This window comes from Cygnus atratus, chromosome 1, assembly GCF_013377495.2.
Source record: "Cygnus atratus isolate AKBS03 ecotype Queensland, Australia chromosome 1, CAtr_DNAZoo_HiC_assembly, whole genome shotgun sequence".
Lineage (NCBI taxonomy): Eukaryota > Metazoa > Chordata > Aves > Anseriformes > Anatidae > Cygnus > Cygnus atratus.
The window spans coordinates 74,574,045-74,591,978 of record NC_066362.1 but is presented as its reverse complement, the minus strand read 5'-3'; the positions used below and the strand labels follow the sequence as shown (position 1 = coordinate 74,591,978).

The following is a 17,934-nucleotide window of genomic DNA, read 5'->3' as shown; positions in this document are numbered from 1 at the left end:
GAGGGCTGTGAAACCAACTGTGCTTGTACTTGGCTCTCATCCAAGGGACAGGGTAGATAAGGGACCAGAGTGTCCTGCACACACAATCATTCCAGCTAAATGAAAAGCACCTGTTGATGGTGATCCGGTAGGTCTAAGTCCATGTTGCCTGGAGCAGTCTGAGAAGAGACCTGTAGGGTGACAAATCTGCACTTTCTTTTTCCCTTCAACCTGATCTAACAGCAGTGTTCAGACTGTAACTACAAGCTGAAACTATACCAATAAACAGGCCAGGGAGTGCTCTGGACACAGAGGCCAGCTGGCACGTCTCTGCTTAGTGAACCTTCTGACGTGAAAAGAGACCAGTTGCCTGCAAACTGACTATTAGAAATAGTCCTTGGGGCATTCTTGCTCCCAAACTGTGCTGGGAGAGATCAAGGAGAATCGTACTTGACACAGGCCAATGCATGACAAGGATTGTTTTGGCAGGTTATCAGCAAAGATGATTGTGTCTGAGAATGTTCCTGGACACTCTGATTTGTCAGAATAGCTCCTGCCATGAAGTCTGTAAAATAAGTAATATACATCCATGGAGAATATGTTAAAAGAAGTTTCATGATGCACTCTAGGGTAGGCTTATCTCTAGCAAATCCAGGGAATAGCACTATGTATAAGCCTGGTCCAGTACCTTCAGAAACTGCTTTTCAGAGACTGTTTGGAAAATTACATTTGTATTACACACAGTATCAGTATCATCTTAACAAACTAAACACAAACACAGGAAGTTATATGCTAAGCTCGTAAGATCAATTTACTTGATCTGTTTTTTTCATTTTTCTTACATGCAGAGCTTTAGTGTGCTGTTGCTGCTGCTCTTCCAGCTTTGAATGCTTCTTTTGCTGATTATTATAGTTTGCTTTTAAACATGTATAGGTGTCCTCTGTGCTGTGTCTGCTGAGCCCTGTGTCAGCTGGTGCAAACTCTATCCCCAGTTTCTGTAAAAATTTTTGATGAGTAAGATATCCTTTTGCATCTGTATCATACCTAGAAAAAGAAATGCTCTTTTTAAATAATCAAGTGTTCCTCATAAAAATGCATTATAGATGATCTTAAGTGACTTAGTAGCTCAAATCTCACTGACTTCCCTTCCTTGCAGAGGTGCCATACCACACTGAGAGTGACTTTACATGAGATTCGAAAGATAGGACTTCGCTTTGTAATCACAGAAAACACTATCCTGAGCACCAAATTATCAGGAGTATTTTCCAGCTCTCAGAACTGCTGCATTTCAGTGTCTGACTTGAGACATAGAGAACTGGGCTCCTAAAAATTCAGCCCCAAATATCTCAAACAGGTCATGCATATCTGAGATGTTCAGAACTGTAATCATCCTTCAGAAATATGGATTTAGCCTCATAAACACTCTTCATATTGTCTTAGGTATAAACCTTTCCATAGTTTTTTCCCCTGCAGTTTCTCCCCCTGCTAGTGCTCCAGTGCATGGTAATGCCTAATTTACCTTCAGCTTCACTCTAATTCCTTTATTCAAGTTACTGACATATCAGGCACATAAGAGATTTTAGCAATTCTATAAAAGGAGGGGCTGATGGGAGTGGAGTTGTGCAGCAGATAACTACATGAAAAGGATACTCTTCAATGTGCCATGGCATCCATAAGGAATAAGAATGGAAAGTAAAATCTAATGGAGTAGAAAATAATTCAGAGATGAATCAGTACTAAGAAAAAACATATATTTAATGCAGTTTGAAACCGAGAAGCAATACACCCAGGTTCTATACATTAAGAGAGAGTGATGTTTTTTTTTTTTTTAAATAGATCTGTAATGAAGGCAGGTTTTTATATAATGTCAGATACAGCTGATATCTACGCCATTTCAAACACAGTCTATAGCACAGCTCCTCTTTGTTGAAGGCAGACAAGCATTTTACCCATTTCACAACAAATTAGTTGTCTATAAAAACATTTCATGATATTATTTGCCATTTTTACACAGCATGAAATTACCTTACTCTCTTTTGTTATGTCTTTGGTATGCGGCATTTTTCTTTTGACAGAATCACTTTTCTTTAGGTAGAAAATATTGTAAACAATTTGCTCTGAAAATGAGAGGCTGGTAGCACTGACTTCAGACAGGTACATAATACAGACTCTATGGACCTCCTTGATGGAAACTTTCTGTGTATTTCCAAGCTGACCTGAGACACTTGGAACTGACTTTCATGCACCACAAACTAACGCAAGCATTTTGTGTGTATAAAACGAAATTGATGAAAAGGAAGTTAATTTAGCTGGTGACCTAAAGTGCCATTCAAAGAGCAAATGTATGTTAAAGGGATCAGTAATACTGAAATCAAGAGAAAATCCTGTCCTTGAATTCATGGGAAACTAATGTACCTAACTGTATTCTTGAGCTCAGTGTTATAAGATGTAGCCTCCTGTAACATGGTGTCATGACCTAAGGTCACAATCATAACAAAATAAAATATTTCTTGTGCAGCGTAATCTATTGTCATTCGCTGCACTACCAAAGGCTTTGTAATCCTATGGAAGATACATTATTGCAAGAGCTAATCATTTAGAGTTGTCATACCTTGGCCAAAGCTTCTTAAAGTCTTCTGGGGTGACTGGAATGCCAAATCTGAACAAGACTTTTTTCAAGTCCCCTGGCTGTATAATGACATTTCCCTCACTGTCAAATTCCTGAAAATTCTGGAACATAAAAGAAATCATCACAAGATGATTCTAACAAGAACCAACAAGTTCGACTATATGTTTGATCTCTCTATAAGCTTAATGAGTAATGGGAATTGAGAAAGAAATATAAAATAATGCAATAACATGTCCGATTTTCTTTTTTTTTCCTTTTTTTTTTTTTTTTAATGTCTGCCCCCACCAAATTGTTTTTTTACTATTTCCTACTTGATGGATGTGCAACTTTCACAAGCTTGAATGAGGATTGACATCATAGGTCAAACAGATTAAATCAAGGTGATGTAATCTGTAAGTTTCTTACTGATGGCAGAGACAGGGACACGAGCATAAGAATTATGCTTGCAGCTGTGGGTACACCCATTGCTGAGGTATGCCAGTGGAAGATGAAGGCACTGGAAAATGGTAGACATGCAGATTTCCTTGCAAAGTTCTTCTATACCTAATATGAATGAGATTTTGCCTTTTTTTAATCGTTCATTTTACAGTCTGACTACCAGTACTATTGTCCAATTTATGCAAACATTTCATGAAAAAAAAAATATTATTTTTCCTTGAGCTATTCTATTGTTGAAATATTGCAACTACTCAACAAATTAAAAAAAATGCTGAAAAAAATTATAAGACAGTTTTGTGAGAGTCTCTTTGGATGGTGTAAACGCCCCAAATCAATGCTTCTGTGTGCAGGGCAACACTGGGAGTCAGTAAAGCAATAGGTATGTGTTTGTGTACAGCACGTAATCGAATAGGCCTCGGATGAATCCCATAATTACTCTTATAACAGAAACATTAAATAAAACCAACAATAGTAAAACATGAAGTTAGTTTCAGAAATAACTGTAATAACATCTACTATATAATTAGCATTACAAAAATTGAGCATTATTCAAATTGTTTTTTTTTTTTTAACTCACACAGTAAGTTTTTATCATTAATGAGCTGTTTTGCATGGGTCTTTTTGCATATTTATAGACTCTGAAGATCAACATTGCATAATGTTCTGAAATCTATTAGTGCTGCTTATTTATTTAAAGAAAACATTCTTCTTACCCTTGCTAGGTCATGCCATCTGGTTCTTGCTTTGATAACAAGGTAGTAATGAGCCTCATCACAAGCTAGCTCTGCATCCGTTATTATCTGTTTGCTTTTTGTTGATTGTTTTTTTTTCTTCTCAGAAAATAAAAAAATAAAATAACAACTGTGTTTTACATTAGTGGGATCTTTAATCTCTACAAGTTTCCTTTACTTTTGTTGTTCTTCATGGTAGTTGTGGTTTTATTTCATAGTTTAAGATACCCATTAAGAACTGTTACTTCACATCTGTGCAAACTTAATTCTTTAAATATTGCCTTATTTCTCGAGCTGCAGGTTAGTGAAGATGTTTTAAATTTTGTAATTCCCTATTTATTTTCAAATCAATGTTGTTCAATTCTCCCTCAAACTCAAGAGCCCGCGTGGATCATTTGTACGCATAGAAGGAAATGTTAATTATCTCTGAAACAATTAAATCCTGGAGTGACTCCAGGAAGATTACCCTTGATTTACATCAATAACTTAGAACAAAATTGTCTTTGTGAACCACCAAGGCATGGCTAGTAAATTTAGGGAGTAAGACCCACACTTGCAAACAAATTCAATCACTACCAAGTGCCTAACTTCTGGGACCTGGTGCAGTCTTGGCAGGTAGGGAAACATGGGTGCCTCAGATCAGCATCCGGCACAGCTGTCACACTGCACAGAAAGGTGACTAAATCCACACGCTATGCAAGGACACATCTTACTGAGAATTGAGGGAATGTTATGTCTCACTGTTCTTCGAAATTGTGCACCTTCCTCCACATAAGAAGATTCCTTCTTCTGGTGACCACTTCTCTTCAGCCTTTCAAAGCACTTCCAGTTAGAAAATTGAGGAAAGCCTGTTCATTTCTCTTAACACACTATGTTCTAGCACCAGTTTCTTCCCTGTTGTCCTGGTTTCAGGTAGGACAGAGTTAATTTTCCTCCTAGTAGCTGGCAGGGTGCTATGTTTTGGATTAGAATGAGAAGAGCGCTGATAACATGCTGATGTTTTAATTGTTGTAGAGCAGTGCTTACACCAAGCCAAGGACTTTTCAGCTTCTCGCTCTGTCCTGCTAGCGAGCAGGCTAGGGATGCAGCAGGAGCTGGGAGGGGACAGACCCAGGACAGCTGACCCAAACTGGCCAAAGGGGTATTCCATACCATCTGATGTCATGCTGAACAATATATAGGGGTGGCTAGCCGGGGTGGAGGTGGGGGGCCGGCTGCTCGGGGATAGGCTGGGCATCGGTCAACAGGGTGGTGAGCAATTGCATTGTGCATCACTTATTTTGTACACATTATTACTATCAATACTATTATTATTATTATTATTGTTGTTATTTTCCCTGTCTTAATAAACTGTCTTTATCTCAACTCACAGACTTCACTTTCCTGTTTCTCTCCCCCATCCCGGAGAGGGAGGGGGGAGGGTGAGCGAACGGCTGTGTGGTGTTTGGCTGCCAGCTGGGCTAAACCACAACACCTGTCTATTGCTTTATAAACAAATACTGCAGACACAAGGCTTCAGAGCCTGGTTCAGCTGCACTCTTGGATATGCTCTCAAACAAGTGACAGAAGAATACCAAGTCTACAGAAGAGGCAAGACGCGATAACAACATCTGGACTGCCTGCTGTGTTCTTGCACCACCCATGGCACGTGCAGAAACAGAACCAGGTCCTGGAGAACTGCTGCATTGCGAACTCAGGCCCTTCCGAGCTGCCAGAGCTCAGGGCTTCAGCCTTTGCTGAGGGTTCCATCTAGATTTAGACAAACGATTGCCACAATAATCTATTTTAGGTGCCTGGGAACCTGTTGATTTTTTCCCCACTCCCACCATTTGAGAGAAGATTCCATAAACCTAAACTATTCACCAGCAGAAATGGTCTAAAAACTTGGCTGGGAAACAGAAGAGTGTTCTGAAGGCTTTTGAACACCACATTATCATTACTGGACTTCTAAAACAGTAATAGTATTTGAAAAGAGAAAAACCTGGAGCTAAATCCAAACTGTTTCAATGCCTAGCTAAGTCCAAGCTGAAACAGAAATGACAGCGAGACATTAATTGGTCTCAGACTCCTACTGTTTGCAAGACCCAGTCACCATCAGTTTCCTTTCTTGTTTGTACTGGGTTGGTCTGGGATGTTAACTTTCCCTGCAGCAGCCCATACAGTGCTGTGCTCTGTACTTGTAGCTAAAACAGCAGTGGTATCACACCAGTGTTGTGTCTGCTGCTAAGCATTGCTGGCACAGAATCAGGACTCTTTCTAACCCTCCTAGGGGTGGGCAAAAATGTGAGAAAAGAAACATCACCAGGGTAGCTTACCGAAACCAACCAAAGAGATATTCTATACCATATGATGTCACACTCAGCAATAAAAGGTGGAAAAAGGAAGAAGAGGAGGGGGGGTGGGCTCTTCTTGTGAAAACGTCTGTCCTCCTCCCAAACACCGGCTACGTGCGTTGAGGCCCTGCTTCAAGGACGTGGTCAAGCATCTTTCATTTGTGGGAAGTAGAGAGTAATTTCTTTCCTCTGCACTTCCACATAGCCTTTACTTGTTTTGTTTAGTTCTCCCTTTCCCCCTCCCTTTTCTCCTTTCCCTTTTTTTCCCCCCTTTAGTTAAATTGTTAATTGTTTAGTTAAATTGTCTAGTTAAATTGTTTAATTAATAATAATCTTTCCTTAATTATTTCTTTTTTCCTTTAATTAAATCATCCTTATCTCAACCTGTGAATTGTTCTTTCCTTTACTTCTTCCCCTCCTCATCTAAGGAGGGGCAGTGAGAGAGCGGTTGTGGTGTTCAGCTGCCTAGCACAGTAAAACCACCACATTGTTTTAGACTGATGTCCTTGATTCACTCAGTTGTCCAATTCAGAAAAAAAGAAAAGCAAACCAAGCAGATAAATATTACTAACAACAGAGCCCACAGTAATGCTGTAATAGACAAATGAAAACTGGGAAATAAGCCTATGTGTATATATCACATCTTCATTGCCACAGCAGAGATGAGACGCTGATCAGGAGGTTTTTCAGTCCTGCTGTACTACTGTACCTTGTCATTATTTTTTATGACTTTCTCTCTGTTTGCATAGTTAAACAGTTTCACACTGAGTTTTTAGAATGTATTTTTAGTGCCTAAATGATATTCATTATTTCATAATTTATGCATTATTTCAAACTTTAAAATCTCAGACATTTTAGGCAGCTTCACTTCACATAGTAAAGGGGGCTGCTGCAATACTCTCCCTATCCTCTGCCCACTCTGCAGCACCTCAGCATTTCTGTGCACCTGATCTGGTCTACACCCAGTTCCCTAGTGGCATGAAGGTCTGGAGCGGAGGGCCTAGGGCTATGGCAGGGTTCATTGACAATTAGATTAGTCTCAGAACTGACAGAAATGATTTCTGATTCCCAAACCATGTCCCTATTTCTGCATGCTTGTGAGATACAGCCCAGTTGTCTATCTCAGAGGTTAGCTCAGCTCTAAGACTCCAATATGGTTACCAGTATATATATTTAACATTATGTATTTAAACAGACCCCAGGGTAATTCCACAATTTTAACTTAGAGGTGGATTTAACATCTGATTTTTGTCCTATAATCATTGAGCACTTTATAAAGCTACCCAACTTCAGCTTGATAAGGAAATATTAAAATATATTTTCTTTCAATCATACCTAATACCAATTTTCACACAGCATTTTCGTTTCTGTAAACACATCAGATTATTGTAGGTACAACTCAACTTTTTCTTTCTTACTTGCGAGATGGCACCAGCCGAGGGTGTACATCCTCAGTTTCCTGGGTCTGGAACAGCTGACAGAATTCTTGGTATTTTAACGTGGTGGTCAGGTTCATTCCCAAGAAACCAAGTAGGTGCAAGAACTTCTCATCTCTAAGACCACACAGAAAGCTGTCCAAGAATTGCTGAAAGTCAGGCATGTTGATGATACCATCATGGTTACTGTCTGTTTCACGGAAGGCAGAATAGGTGTCCTAACAAGGAATATTTAACTAAATATATTCAGTATGTCAACTACATATTTTAAAACACAAAAAATATTGCTCTAGACTTGTTTTGACAACAGACAAATATTTTAATGCAGTTTAAGAATACAAAACACCAATAATACTGCCTTACTTAACACTTGGGTTAGTCTGCAATAAAGTGTAGTCCTATTGCTTTCATCTTAAGCATGTACAGAACTGAGCAAAAGCAGCGAGCATCAAAAAGTCATGCCCCCAAAATTTACAAAGTAGCCTCCACTTTCCATCAGTACCATACTGAGAGGTGACTCATCTTTACCCATCGTCTTGCACACCCTTAGAAAACCTGGTATGAAGAGAGACTTTACAGCAATTAATCTTCTAGCTGAACACATTCTCCCATTAAAATAGGCGTAAAATGCTCCAACACCTTTCAAATGGTGCAGATCTACAGAAATCCGAAGTAATACCTGTCAATATGATCAACTTTTTTAGGGGTGTCCAGGCTGGTTTGAACAGAGGACCCCACACGACCCCCAGAGGACTGCTGATCTTTCCAGTTCTCCTAGTGAACAGGGATAGAATGAACTGAGCAAAAGGCTAATGACTGCAGCTTCTCTCCTTTTGTAAAATATGCTCTTTTGTATGCTGTGCATATCCATGGTAGGATTTCAAGGGGTACATTCTAATGGTAGTTACAGAAAATAATAAGCAAACACAGAAAAGATGGAAAACAACTCTTGATTAAAAACACCGTGTTGCAAACTTTAGGGACTAAGAATCTCTTCTTTAAAGATCACTGTCATGAATAGATGGACTGTTCCATGAATGAGTAGCACGGAATTATTCTCCTCTAATTGTAGAACCTTTAATAGCTATGCTCACAAAAGGATGGGAAAAAATAACTCGGATTTTATTTTCCTGGCAAAGGCTGCAGAGAAGACAATTAGGGGGAAAAAAAGTTTTTGCCTTGAAAACTGAATGTATTTGAAATGGAAATTTCTGAGAACACAGAAGACATGAAATCTAGCATAGTTTCAAGTCACTTTTCTGACAGCTACTCCAAACCAACTTTTAGAACAAGTGTTTGTATCACAAGTAGCAACCAGCTTCACTGCCCAAAGCAACCCATGTCTTGATGTATTTACCCCATAGACTTCCATCAGCTTATCATTAAGCTGACTGAGACATTCTTCAGCAGTCATGTAGCGATATTTAGCATTATTTACTCTTTGGTTTAGGCTGTTACATAATGTAGTTCCTGGCCCATTCAATCCAGCATATTGGAATAGAGAAATCAGAGTGACAAATTTTGAAAAGATGGTATTAAACATATCTGATAAATAGCACTGTAATATACCATAAATAAAACAAGAAACTCTGCAATCATGTTCTTTACAGCCCAAACATGATGACGTATAGTAGCTGTATACAATACTAGGGGTGTCCACCCAATTTACAGTAACTGCCTCAGCTGCTATAGTTTTCCCAGTACAAGGTGAAGAAAGGTCCTAGTGGATAGTCTCAGTGGAGGAAAGCACAAATGAGACAAGGTCTTTTGCTTTTCCTTTAGCCTTCTCTAGAGTCTGGCTCTTTTGAGGAAGGAAGGTATCAGACTGGGGGATGAGAAGAGGAATACCGTGAAAGCCATGATTTGCTGTTGTATCGTCTATCTCAGTGAGGGAACTCATGGTCTGCAGCTGCTGCAGACAATGTTACAAAAATTAATTTGACTTGTCTTTGACTGTGTAGTACAACTACTGCATGCTAGACCTTCTCCCCTGAAGCATTTCTATCACAGCTAAGCCCTCCTCTGTTTTGAATCAAAGTAAACTATTTCAGAAGACCTGACATCAAAATGATCCTTACTTTCCAGTTCAGACAGAGTATCTCACCTCAGACTATTTCGCCTGATGTTCCTTTCCAGTAAGATTTAGTCCTGCACAAATGGCAGCTTCATATTTTCACAATTTTAATTTGTTATTGCACAACCCAGCAGGATCAGGAATAGGAGACAGCCAGCTTCCCAGCAGGGCACATGTGTACTTCCAGTCCTGAAGGGCTAAGGTATTTTTAGGCCACAGAAAAGCTATTTTGGTCTCTGTTCCAGATCTTCCTGATTCCTTCTGCATATTGTACAGTGATACTCCAGGAAACCATTTCACCATGGTTTTGGGGAAGAGACTAAATAACATATTTTGACGTCTCTTGAGCATTTTATAATTTTTCTACAACGTATGGGGCATACAGGGGATATACAGCAAAAGCATAAATGTCACTGGACAAAAGGAGAAGATTATCTGTGAATGAGCTCTTTGCTATGAAACCTCCACACTACATCCCAGTGTCCTGTCTCACACGGATATGCACAGTGTTCATTGACATATTTGCTTTGTTGAAAAGGTGGGTTTTTTTTACACTAAATCTTCCTTAGGTTTATAGAGACAACAGTTCATCAAGAAAGACAGCAACTCCTAAAACCTAACCAGGTGAGCCATCCCTATGCAGCAAAATGGTTTACATAGCTGAAGCTACAACAAGATTACACTGTACAGCATGTAGCCTCCCAGAAACCTTTGGATGAGAAAAAAAAAAATAGCAACACCCGTATGTCTTCCAATTGATTAAATATTGCCACCAGCTTGTAGGTATGTCTTCCTTCATATGGTTAGCAAATTTCTAGTATGCTCTATTATAACTTGAAAGTAATTCACATCAGATTTTAAAACAGGAAAAACTTACAAAAAACATATGCACTGACATTTCAGTACACCTTCCTCCTCACTGATAAGAAAAATTCTAAATTAATGGTCTGTCCTCAAGGAATGTTTCCTTTCTTTTTACATTATTTACATACTCCTCCACACAAAGAAACCCCCTATAGCTACTTGATGAGATCACTAAATTGTATTCACTGCATCATTTTTCCATTTCTCCCGATTTGATTCTACAAACTGTACTCACCCATACAGACACACGCATCCCTCCCTTTTTTCAGTTCCAGTCTGTATTGAATTTTAGTCAAAATTTCTACTCATGTTATCTTCCTACTAAAACTTACCAGAAGAAAACTAGGACTCTTTACCAGTAATATAACTATAGACAAAAGGGTCAGACTTCTCCCTACCTTAATAAATTACAGAAAAATAGAAGTTAGGGCTTCTTTTTCTTTCCCTTCTGACATTTGAGACTTACTTTATATCAAACACTTCCTCTTACAACTATGAGATAAAGTAACATCCTGAAAGAAAATCTGTGATTCTCAAAATTGATAAAAAGCAAAAGCTTTAAAAACAGGAAAAATACTGTTGATTCTTGACTTAAATCAAAAAGCTAGCACACTCACTTTCACCCAGACCAATCTGCTTCAAATGTCGTTTATTAGGCTACTGGATGAAAGCACGTTATATTGATGGACAGATGTTTAGTCAGCTGTAATCACAAACTTCTAAACTTCAAGGTCTGAATGAAGAAAAGTCTGAATATTATGTCAGCCAGCCACAAGTCAGCTCTCCCCCTTGTCTTAGATCTAAAAAAGAAATAATGACAGCAGAAAATAATAGTAGCAGTGTGGAAAATAGTAAAACCACACCTCTGACAAACACAACAGAGGCATAATACAGAAGTTAATACAGGCCTTGAAGTTGCAAAACTTCCATTGATTTTGGTGGCATCCAAATTTTATGCAGGAAGTCTAGGCATAAAAGAACAATCATAGAATCATTCAGGTTGGAAAAGATCTCTAAGATCATCTAGTCCAACCCTGAACCTAGTTCTAAAGTCCACTGCTAAACTATGCTATTAAGTTCTACATCTACATGTTTCTTGAAGACCTCCAGGGATAGTGGCTCAACCACTTCCGTATTCCAATGCCACACAACCCTTTCAGTAAAGAAATTTCCCCTAATATCCAACCTAAACCTCCCTTGGTGCAACTTGAGGCCATTTCCCCTCATCTTATTGCTTGGTGCTTGGGAGAAGAGCCCAATTCCCACTTTGCTCAACCTCCTTTAAGGTAATTGTAAAGTACAGTAAGGTCTCCCCTGAGCCTTCTTTTGCCCAATCTAAACAACCCCAGCTCCCTCAGCCGCTTCTCATAAGACTTTTTTTCTAGACCCTTCACCAACTTTGTCGCCCTTCTTTGGACACGATATACAAGAAGATATATAGAAAAAGATATACAAAAAAAAAATACTAGCTTTACACTTCACCCAGGGTTCTATCCTTAGAAAATGAATTCAGATTCCATCATATTCATTTTTAAGAGTCAGAAATCAAAACATTTACTCACAGGGCCTTGAAATCAGTGAAATTACTGATGGAGTAAAGCGAATAGCTGAGGTGAAAAAATTATGAATATATTCCTCTGGCCTGCATTCCTCAGCAACAGTAAATCAATAATGGACACCACATCTTCATAATATGGGTGAACAATTCATCTATGTCTATAAAATAGTAAACCTAGATCTCTCACTGGGATTTTTGCTACTCCAATAAAACTATCAATTAATTTATAGATAACCACATTTCAGCATTGTCTAGTAGAGAAGTCCCTTAACAGCTTTAACATTCAAAAGCACTACTTTAAATTAAAGCCATAAACCAATAAGTAACCAGATCACACCACAGAGTTCCAGCTGTATATAGCACCACTAAAAAACTTATCACTAATGGCTTACTAACAGATCTTTCATTCCTGAAACGAATAGTTATTGTCTTTTTTTTTTTTTTTTTTTAAACACAGAACAAAAAATGTTTCTGGACACCACTACGACAAAATCATTTGTTGTAATTTAGGATATAACGCAATCCCCAGACTGTGAATAAGAGTAAGAAATGACGGTGACGACAACACACTCTAGGCAGAGAGATCAGTCGGTCACTCTGCAATCTGTTAGTCACTCTGCAATCTCCATCACACCTCTCTGTGGACTTTTGGCCACATCCCATATGTTCCAGTTTCCCTCCAGCCCTGGGTCAGCTACTCAGCAGTTTAACTGGATCAGAAGTGAAAGAACTACAGAGAGAAAGGTCATCCATGTGCTAAAAATCATACCACTGATCTCTTCCTAATTTCACAATAGTATTTTCTTGAAAAAGAAAAGTTCTGTATCTTCCATGAAAGGATTTTTTCATGCTGTATTGGTGCTAAAGTTACTTTACCTTCCAATGTCGCGACAAAATCCAGATAACTCAACCCTCCATCTGCTACCCCTAGCTTTTTTGTTAGTAGATTGAATTGACCGTCATCCACTGGCATGCCATGATCTTCAACATTTGTTACAAGAGAAATAAAATAAGCTATATAATGGCCCATTTTGTTACTTAATATGCCACTTCGAATAGTAAAAGTCTGAATGTTTTATCCTATGGCTCAACTTGAAATTACTCTGAAAATTGTTCTCTCTTCCTTATATTTGCAGTAAACCATTTAAATATAGATCTACTCTGCACAACTTCAATTCTACACAGAAAGAGACAGAGCAAAATTAGACTATTTTTGAGACTGGCATTTTAAGCAAAAGCACCAAGTGACAGACTAAGATTAAATTTCACCTGGGAAGTAAAAAGTGAGAAGAAATAAAGTTCACTCATTTAGCAGACTGGAAGAAATCTGTCATTTGTAGAGTTTGCTACTACACTTTTCTCCACACACCTGCCAAAAGTACTTCCTGGACAAGAAATGCTGCAGAATGGTTTCAAATCCCTGAACCATACATAGCTGCAGCCAGGTGGAAGGTTAAGATCCCTTCTTGGTTGCTGCTCTTCAAAGAAGATTTGGGGATCCATTTTAGGTAATCTAATTCGTCAAAATCTTTCTGATCTTTCTGTGTTCCTCCTATGTCCCCTTCTCTCTCTCTCTCTCTCTCTCTCTCTCTCTCTCTCTTATTTTTCCCTCCAGACCCTCTGCCTCTCTGTCTCCATCTAAGAGCCAGAGTGCTCCAATATGGCAGCAGTCTCTCATTGTAATGTTACCTGGTAGGTGACTGTAGAGGGGTCCCTGTTTTTCTTCCCCTTTTCCCAGCTCCTGTTTCCCTGAAAAGTTGTAGTTGCAGCCCTTGCTGCTGCTGAGGGCTTCCTGTAAAACCTTTCATTACTTTCAGCTGCTTTGTAACTCCTGATTTAGGTGTTTCCCTTTATAACTATCCTGCACAGCTCTGTCCTGGTTCTCCAAGTGTTCCTACAGTGATTACTCCTGTTATTATATTTTAGTTAATTGCACAGATTAAAAGAAACAATTCATTAAATGGCTGAACTCATACAGAGTGTTAAAAATAAGAATAATTAGCAAATTACCATTCCTTTCTATGGATGTAAAGCTTCTGGATAAGCAAGTACATTTTATGTTCAGTTGAATAAGAATTTACCATTAGATCAAATACATAAATAGTAGCGATAAGAAAATCTGGCCATACAAATCCAATCAAAGCTGAAGAGAATCAGTCACAATAGCAATGTTGGTGACTACAGCCTCAACTATTAGCACTTTCATCTAGAGAAAAAAAAAAATTGATAAAATTCTTCCAAAACTACATGCAAGATTAAGCCATATTAAATTCTAAGACTAGGTCATAGTCTTGTGCTGAATAGCTCACAAAATACATAGTTTCTAAGTCTTATTTAAAGGAAGATGATTGATGACAACCTCACAGTGAGGAGATACTGTAATCCTTCACAAAAGTGAACCCACATATATAACACAAATTGTGGACGTTACTCCAGGACACCTGACAAAACTTCAGTTGCCATCTTCCTGATTTCCAACTACATTAATAATAATCCAAGTCCCAAGGTGCAAAGGCAAGGTCTATGCCTTCTTTCCCTGCTACTAGGAGAGTCAGGCCAGTGAAGCCAGAGGCGCTACATTACCCTTTGGTAAAGGAAATGAAGTTCTGCATCCCCCTTCACTAACCTTCATCATTCCTTTGGTACTGCATAGGCAAGCAGCTAAAAGGTGTCCTTATGCTGTAAGTTGTAAAGAAACACACAGACAACTGGCAGGGTTGGTATAACCCTACAAAGGCTAACTGGCGATTTTTTGTCTGTAGTTTTTAGTTATTTAGACATACAATGATAAGTTATCCTTCAGAGGAATGTAAGTGTGTATTCTGTCCCTTAGTGTCCCTTCTGTCCCTATTCCTCCCTTAGTGCTACTCTTACATCATGTTATCCAAATAAACAGAGCTTATCCACTTCCAAATTAGGCAGACATCTTTTGCCCATTTCTATGGTTTGGCTTGGAATAACAAATCCAAACGCAAACATCCTTTTATGTTTACCACTATACTATTTACTGTTCGAGTAACTTGTTCCACCCTGGAGGACAAGCAACACTGTCCAGCTGTACATTGGCTACCTGGCTGCTCTAGGTGAGTCTGTAGGTCAGAGTAGTACTTTTCAAACTTGACATAAATGTAGGCAGTGAGGTTGGCACACCTCCCCAGCTACAGAGTCAGGATCCAGTCAAAGAAGAGTAGACAATGTAGATCACTTAACTTCAGCGTTACCCAAAAATGCATCACAAAATACCCAACCATATGCACTTAGGACAGGTTACATTGCCTGAATATTGGTGCCCAGTGCCATCTATGATAACATGATGTATCAAAAACATTTACACGTGGCTTGCAGTTGTGATACGGGGAGTCCCACATTCTTCTGAAGCAGAAATTGAAGGCCAGGGTAGATTCCCCACAGTGCTTACAGTGGTAGTAGACACCTATTTCTAGATATTCTTCTAGAGAGATCAGGGGGTTTTGGTTGACTGCAAGTTGAGCATGAGCCAGCAGCGCGTGCCCTGGAAGTCAAAAGGGCCAACTGTACCCTGGGGTTCATCAGGTATGGCATTGCTAGCCAGTCGAGGGAAGTATCAGTCTGCTCTGCTCTGGTGCAGCCTCGCCTCGAGTACTGCATGCAGTTTGGGGCACCATAGTATAAGAAAGACATAAAATTATTGCAGAGTGTCCAAACAATGGCCACAAAGATGATAAAGGGTCTAGAGGACAAGACGTGAGAGGAGCGGCTGAGGTCCCTTGGTTTGCTCAGACCAGAACAGAGCAGACTGAGGGGAGACTCACGGTGGCCTGCAGCTCCCTCACGACGGGAGCAGAGGGGCAGGCGCTGAGCTGTGCTCTCTGGGGACAGCGACAGGACCCAAGGGAATGGCATGGAGCTGGGACTGGGGAGGGTCAGGCTGGGTGTTAGGAAAAGGTTCTTCACCCAGAGGGTGGTCGAGCACTGGGATAGGCTCCCCAGGGAAGTGGTGAAGGCCCTGAGCCTGCCAGAATTCAAGAAACGCTTGGACAATGCTCTTAGACATAGGGTTTGGTTTTTGTGTGGTCCTGATTGGACCCAGGAGTTGGACTTGATGATCTTATGGGTCCCTTCCAACTCGGGATATTCTATGATTCTTTATCTACCACTGAAACTCCACAAGCTCTGGGATGAAAAGCAGCTGTTCTCCTAAACAATTCGGGGCAGGGGTTGATGAACATCTTAGTAGAAATGTCAGGGAAGTTAAAGCAGGAGCAATGCAAAAACTCCCAGCTGAAATTCCACTTGGACGAAGTGGTTAAAACCCCTTTGTTTTGTAACAGGTTCAGAGATTTTTGAAGATCACGAGTGATGGTGACTCAGTTTCAGCTTGCATTTCACCTGGAAATACACATGCCCAGACAGCTCCCAGAGACATAAGGTAGTCAGCCACTTCGGTTCTAACAAGAAATCCCTTTTAATCACCCTTATTCACAGAGCTCTCATCCTCATTCAGTTCAGAGGAGGCTTATTTCACTCAGCATAACAGGCAGGGCAGACCAAGACTATTGCAGGGAAACAGGCCTTTTTTTTGAATGATGAAAAGCAGCAGCAACAGCAGAGCAGAGCTCCTGGACAATATTCCACCTAGCTGGACTCTGCTGAGCTTGCAGGGTTCAAGAACACCACAGGGCAGTATTGTATATATGTGGCTGCACATAGATTATGATTTTTTATCCTTTGCTTATTGCCAAAACTTCAGAAATGCATCATGACTAGTGTAATAAAAAAAAACAAACAATGAAATCACAAAGATTAACTTTCAATGGCTTCTGTTATTAGACAAATATCTTAAATGTGAGTTGTATGCAGACAGCAAATGGAGAAGATAAAGCAGCAGGCAGAATGAGTTTATTCTCCCTAAGAGTGACAAAATGCATGTTACTGCATTAGCTGCAGGCAACAAATAAGCCTCTTAGGTATCACATTGTAGTGTAATTGCAGCAACCAAAGCCAGTATGTCCCAAAGGTATGTGCCACAGTTATCAGATCTATATGGCAGGGATGAGTTGCACTTTAACACATTCTTAATAGGTGTATTGTTAACAAGAAAATTTTAAGAGAAAATAAAAATGTTTTGTGTGTTTTGTCCTCCCTCTTTCCCTTCCCTTCATTTCAAAGCAATTTCACTTTCTGTACACAATTGCAGAAAGATATCTACGTTAAGGGTATGAAGATGTGGCTAGATGTAACTATAGTGTTCATGGGGGAAGACGGTATAGTAACTGAGCGTTCGTCTTATCATATGCATCATGCATTCATGTTAAGACAGGGGGAAAAGAAGGCAACAGATCTGTCATCCCCTTACAGCCAGTACATTTGCCTATGCAACAGTAGCTTGGCAAAAACACGTGCAACCCATGGAACATGGATGGGAAAATGATGTTTATTGCTGAACCACAGTAAAAATAGATTGGGACAAATTTTCCCAAGGGACTGTGCAGGCCATTTTCAAAGGTACAATTCTTTTTTGACCTTCTGACAGTATCTGGACAAAGTGTAGAGTATGAATTACTGTCATAACACTATTTAGCAGCAGCTCTTGCTTAAACCTATGCAGACAAGGGGAGCATTACTGCCATCATATCTCTTTTCCTGCCCCATGTCAACTTTCAGGAAAGCATTTTGCTTTGAAATGTGGAAAGAAAGAAATGTACAGCTGGGTGCCATCAGCATCACAGCTACAATCCCAAATCCATGACCTTAAGAGTCTGTCTAAAGGACAACACGCAGAGTTCGATAAGCAGTCAAGGCTGCGATGGGCCCTGGGAACACCACATAAAAACATACCTCAAAAAGACATACAAAATCCAGTTGGAATCCTTGGCAAGTAAAAACTATACAATTTCAACACAATCATATTGT

At 39.6% G+C, this 17,934-nt stretch overlaps 1 protein-coding gene across 1 annotated transcript in view; it reads right to left on the bottom strand.

Moving 5' to 3' along the window:
* Window positions 1–13,072, bottom strand: part of EFCAB6 (EF-hand calcium binding domain 6) — a 50,672-nt gene extending 37,600 nt beyond the window's left edge. The window contains 6 exon segments of the mRNA XM_050710361.1: window positions 822–1,023; window positions 2,591–2,709; window positions 3,760–3,853; window positions 7,529–7,764; window positions 8,904–9,016; window positions 12,919–13,072. Of these exon segments, the coding sequence (XP_050566318.1) occupies window positions 822–1,023; window positions 2,591–2,709; window positions 3,760–3,853; window positions 7,529–7,764; window positions 8,904–9,016; window positions 12,919–13,072 (918 nt within the window).
* Window positions 13,073–17,934: the final 4,862 nt, after the last annotated feature.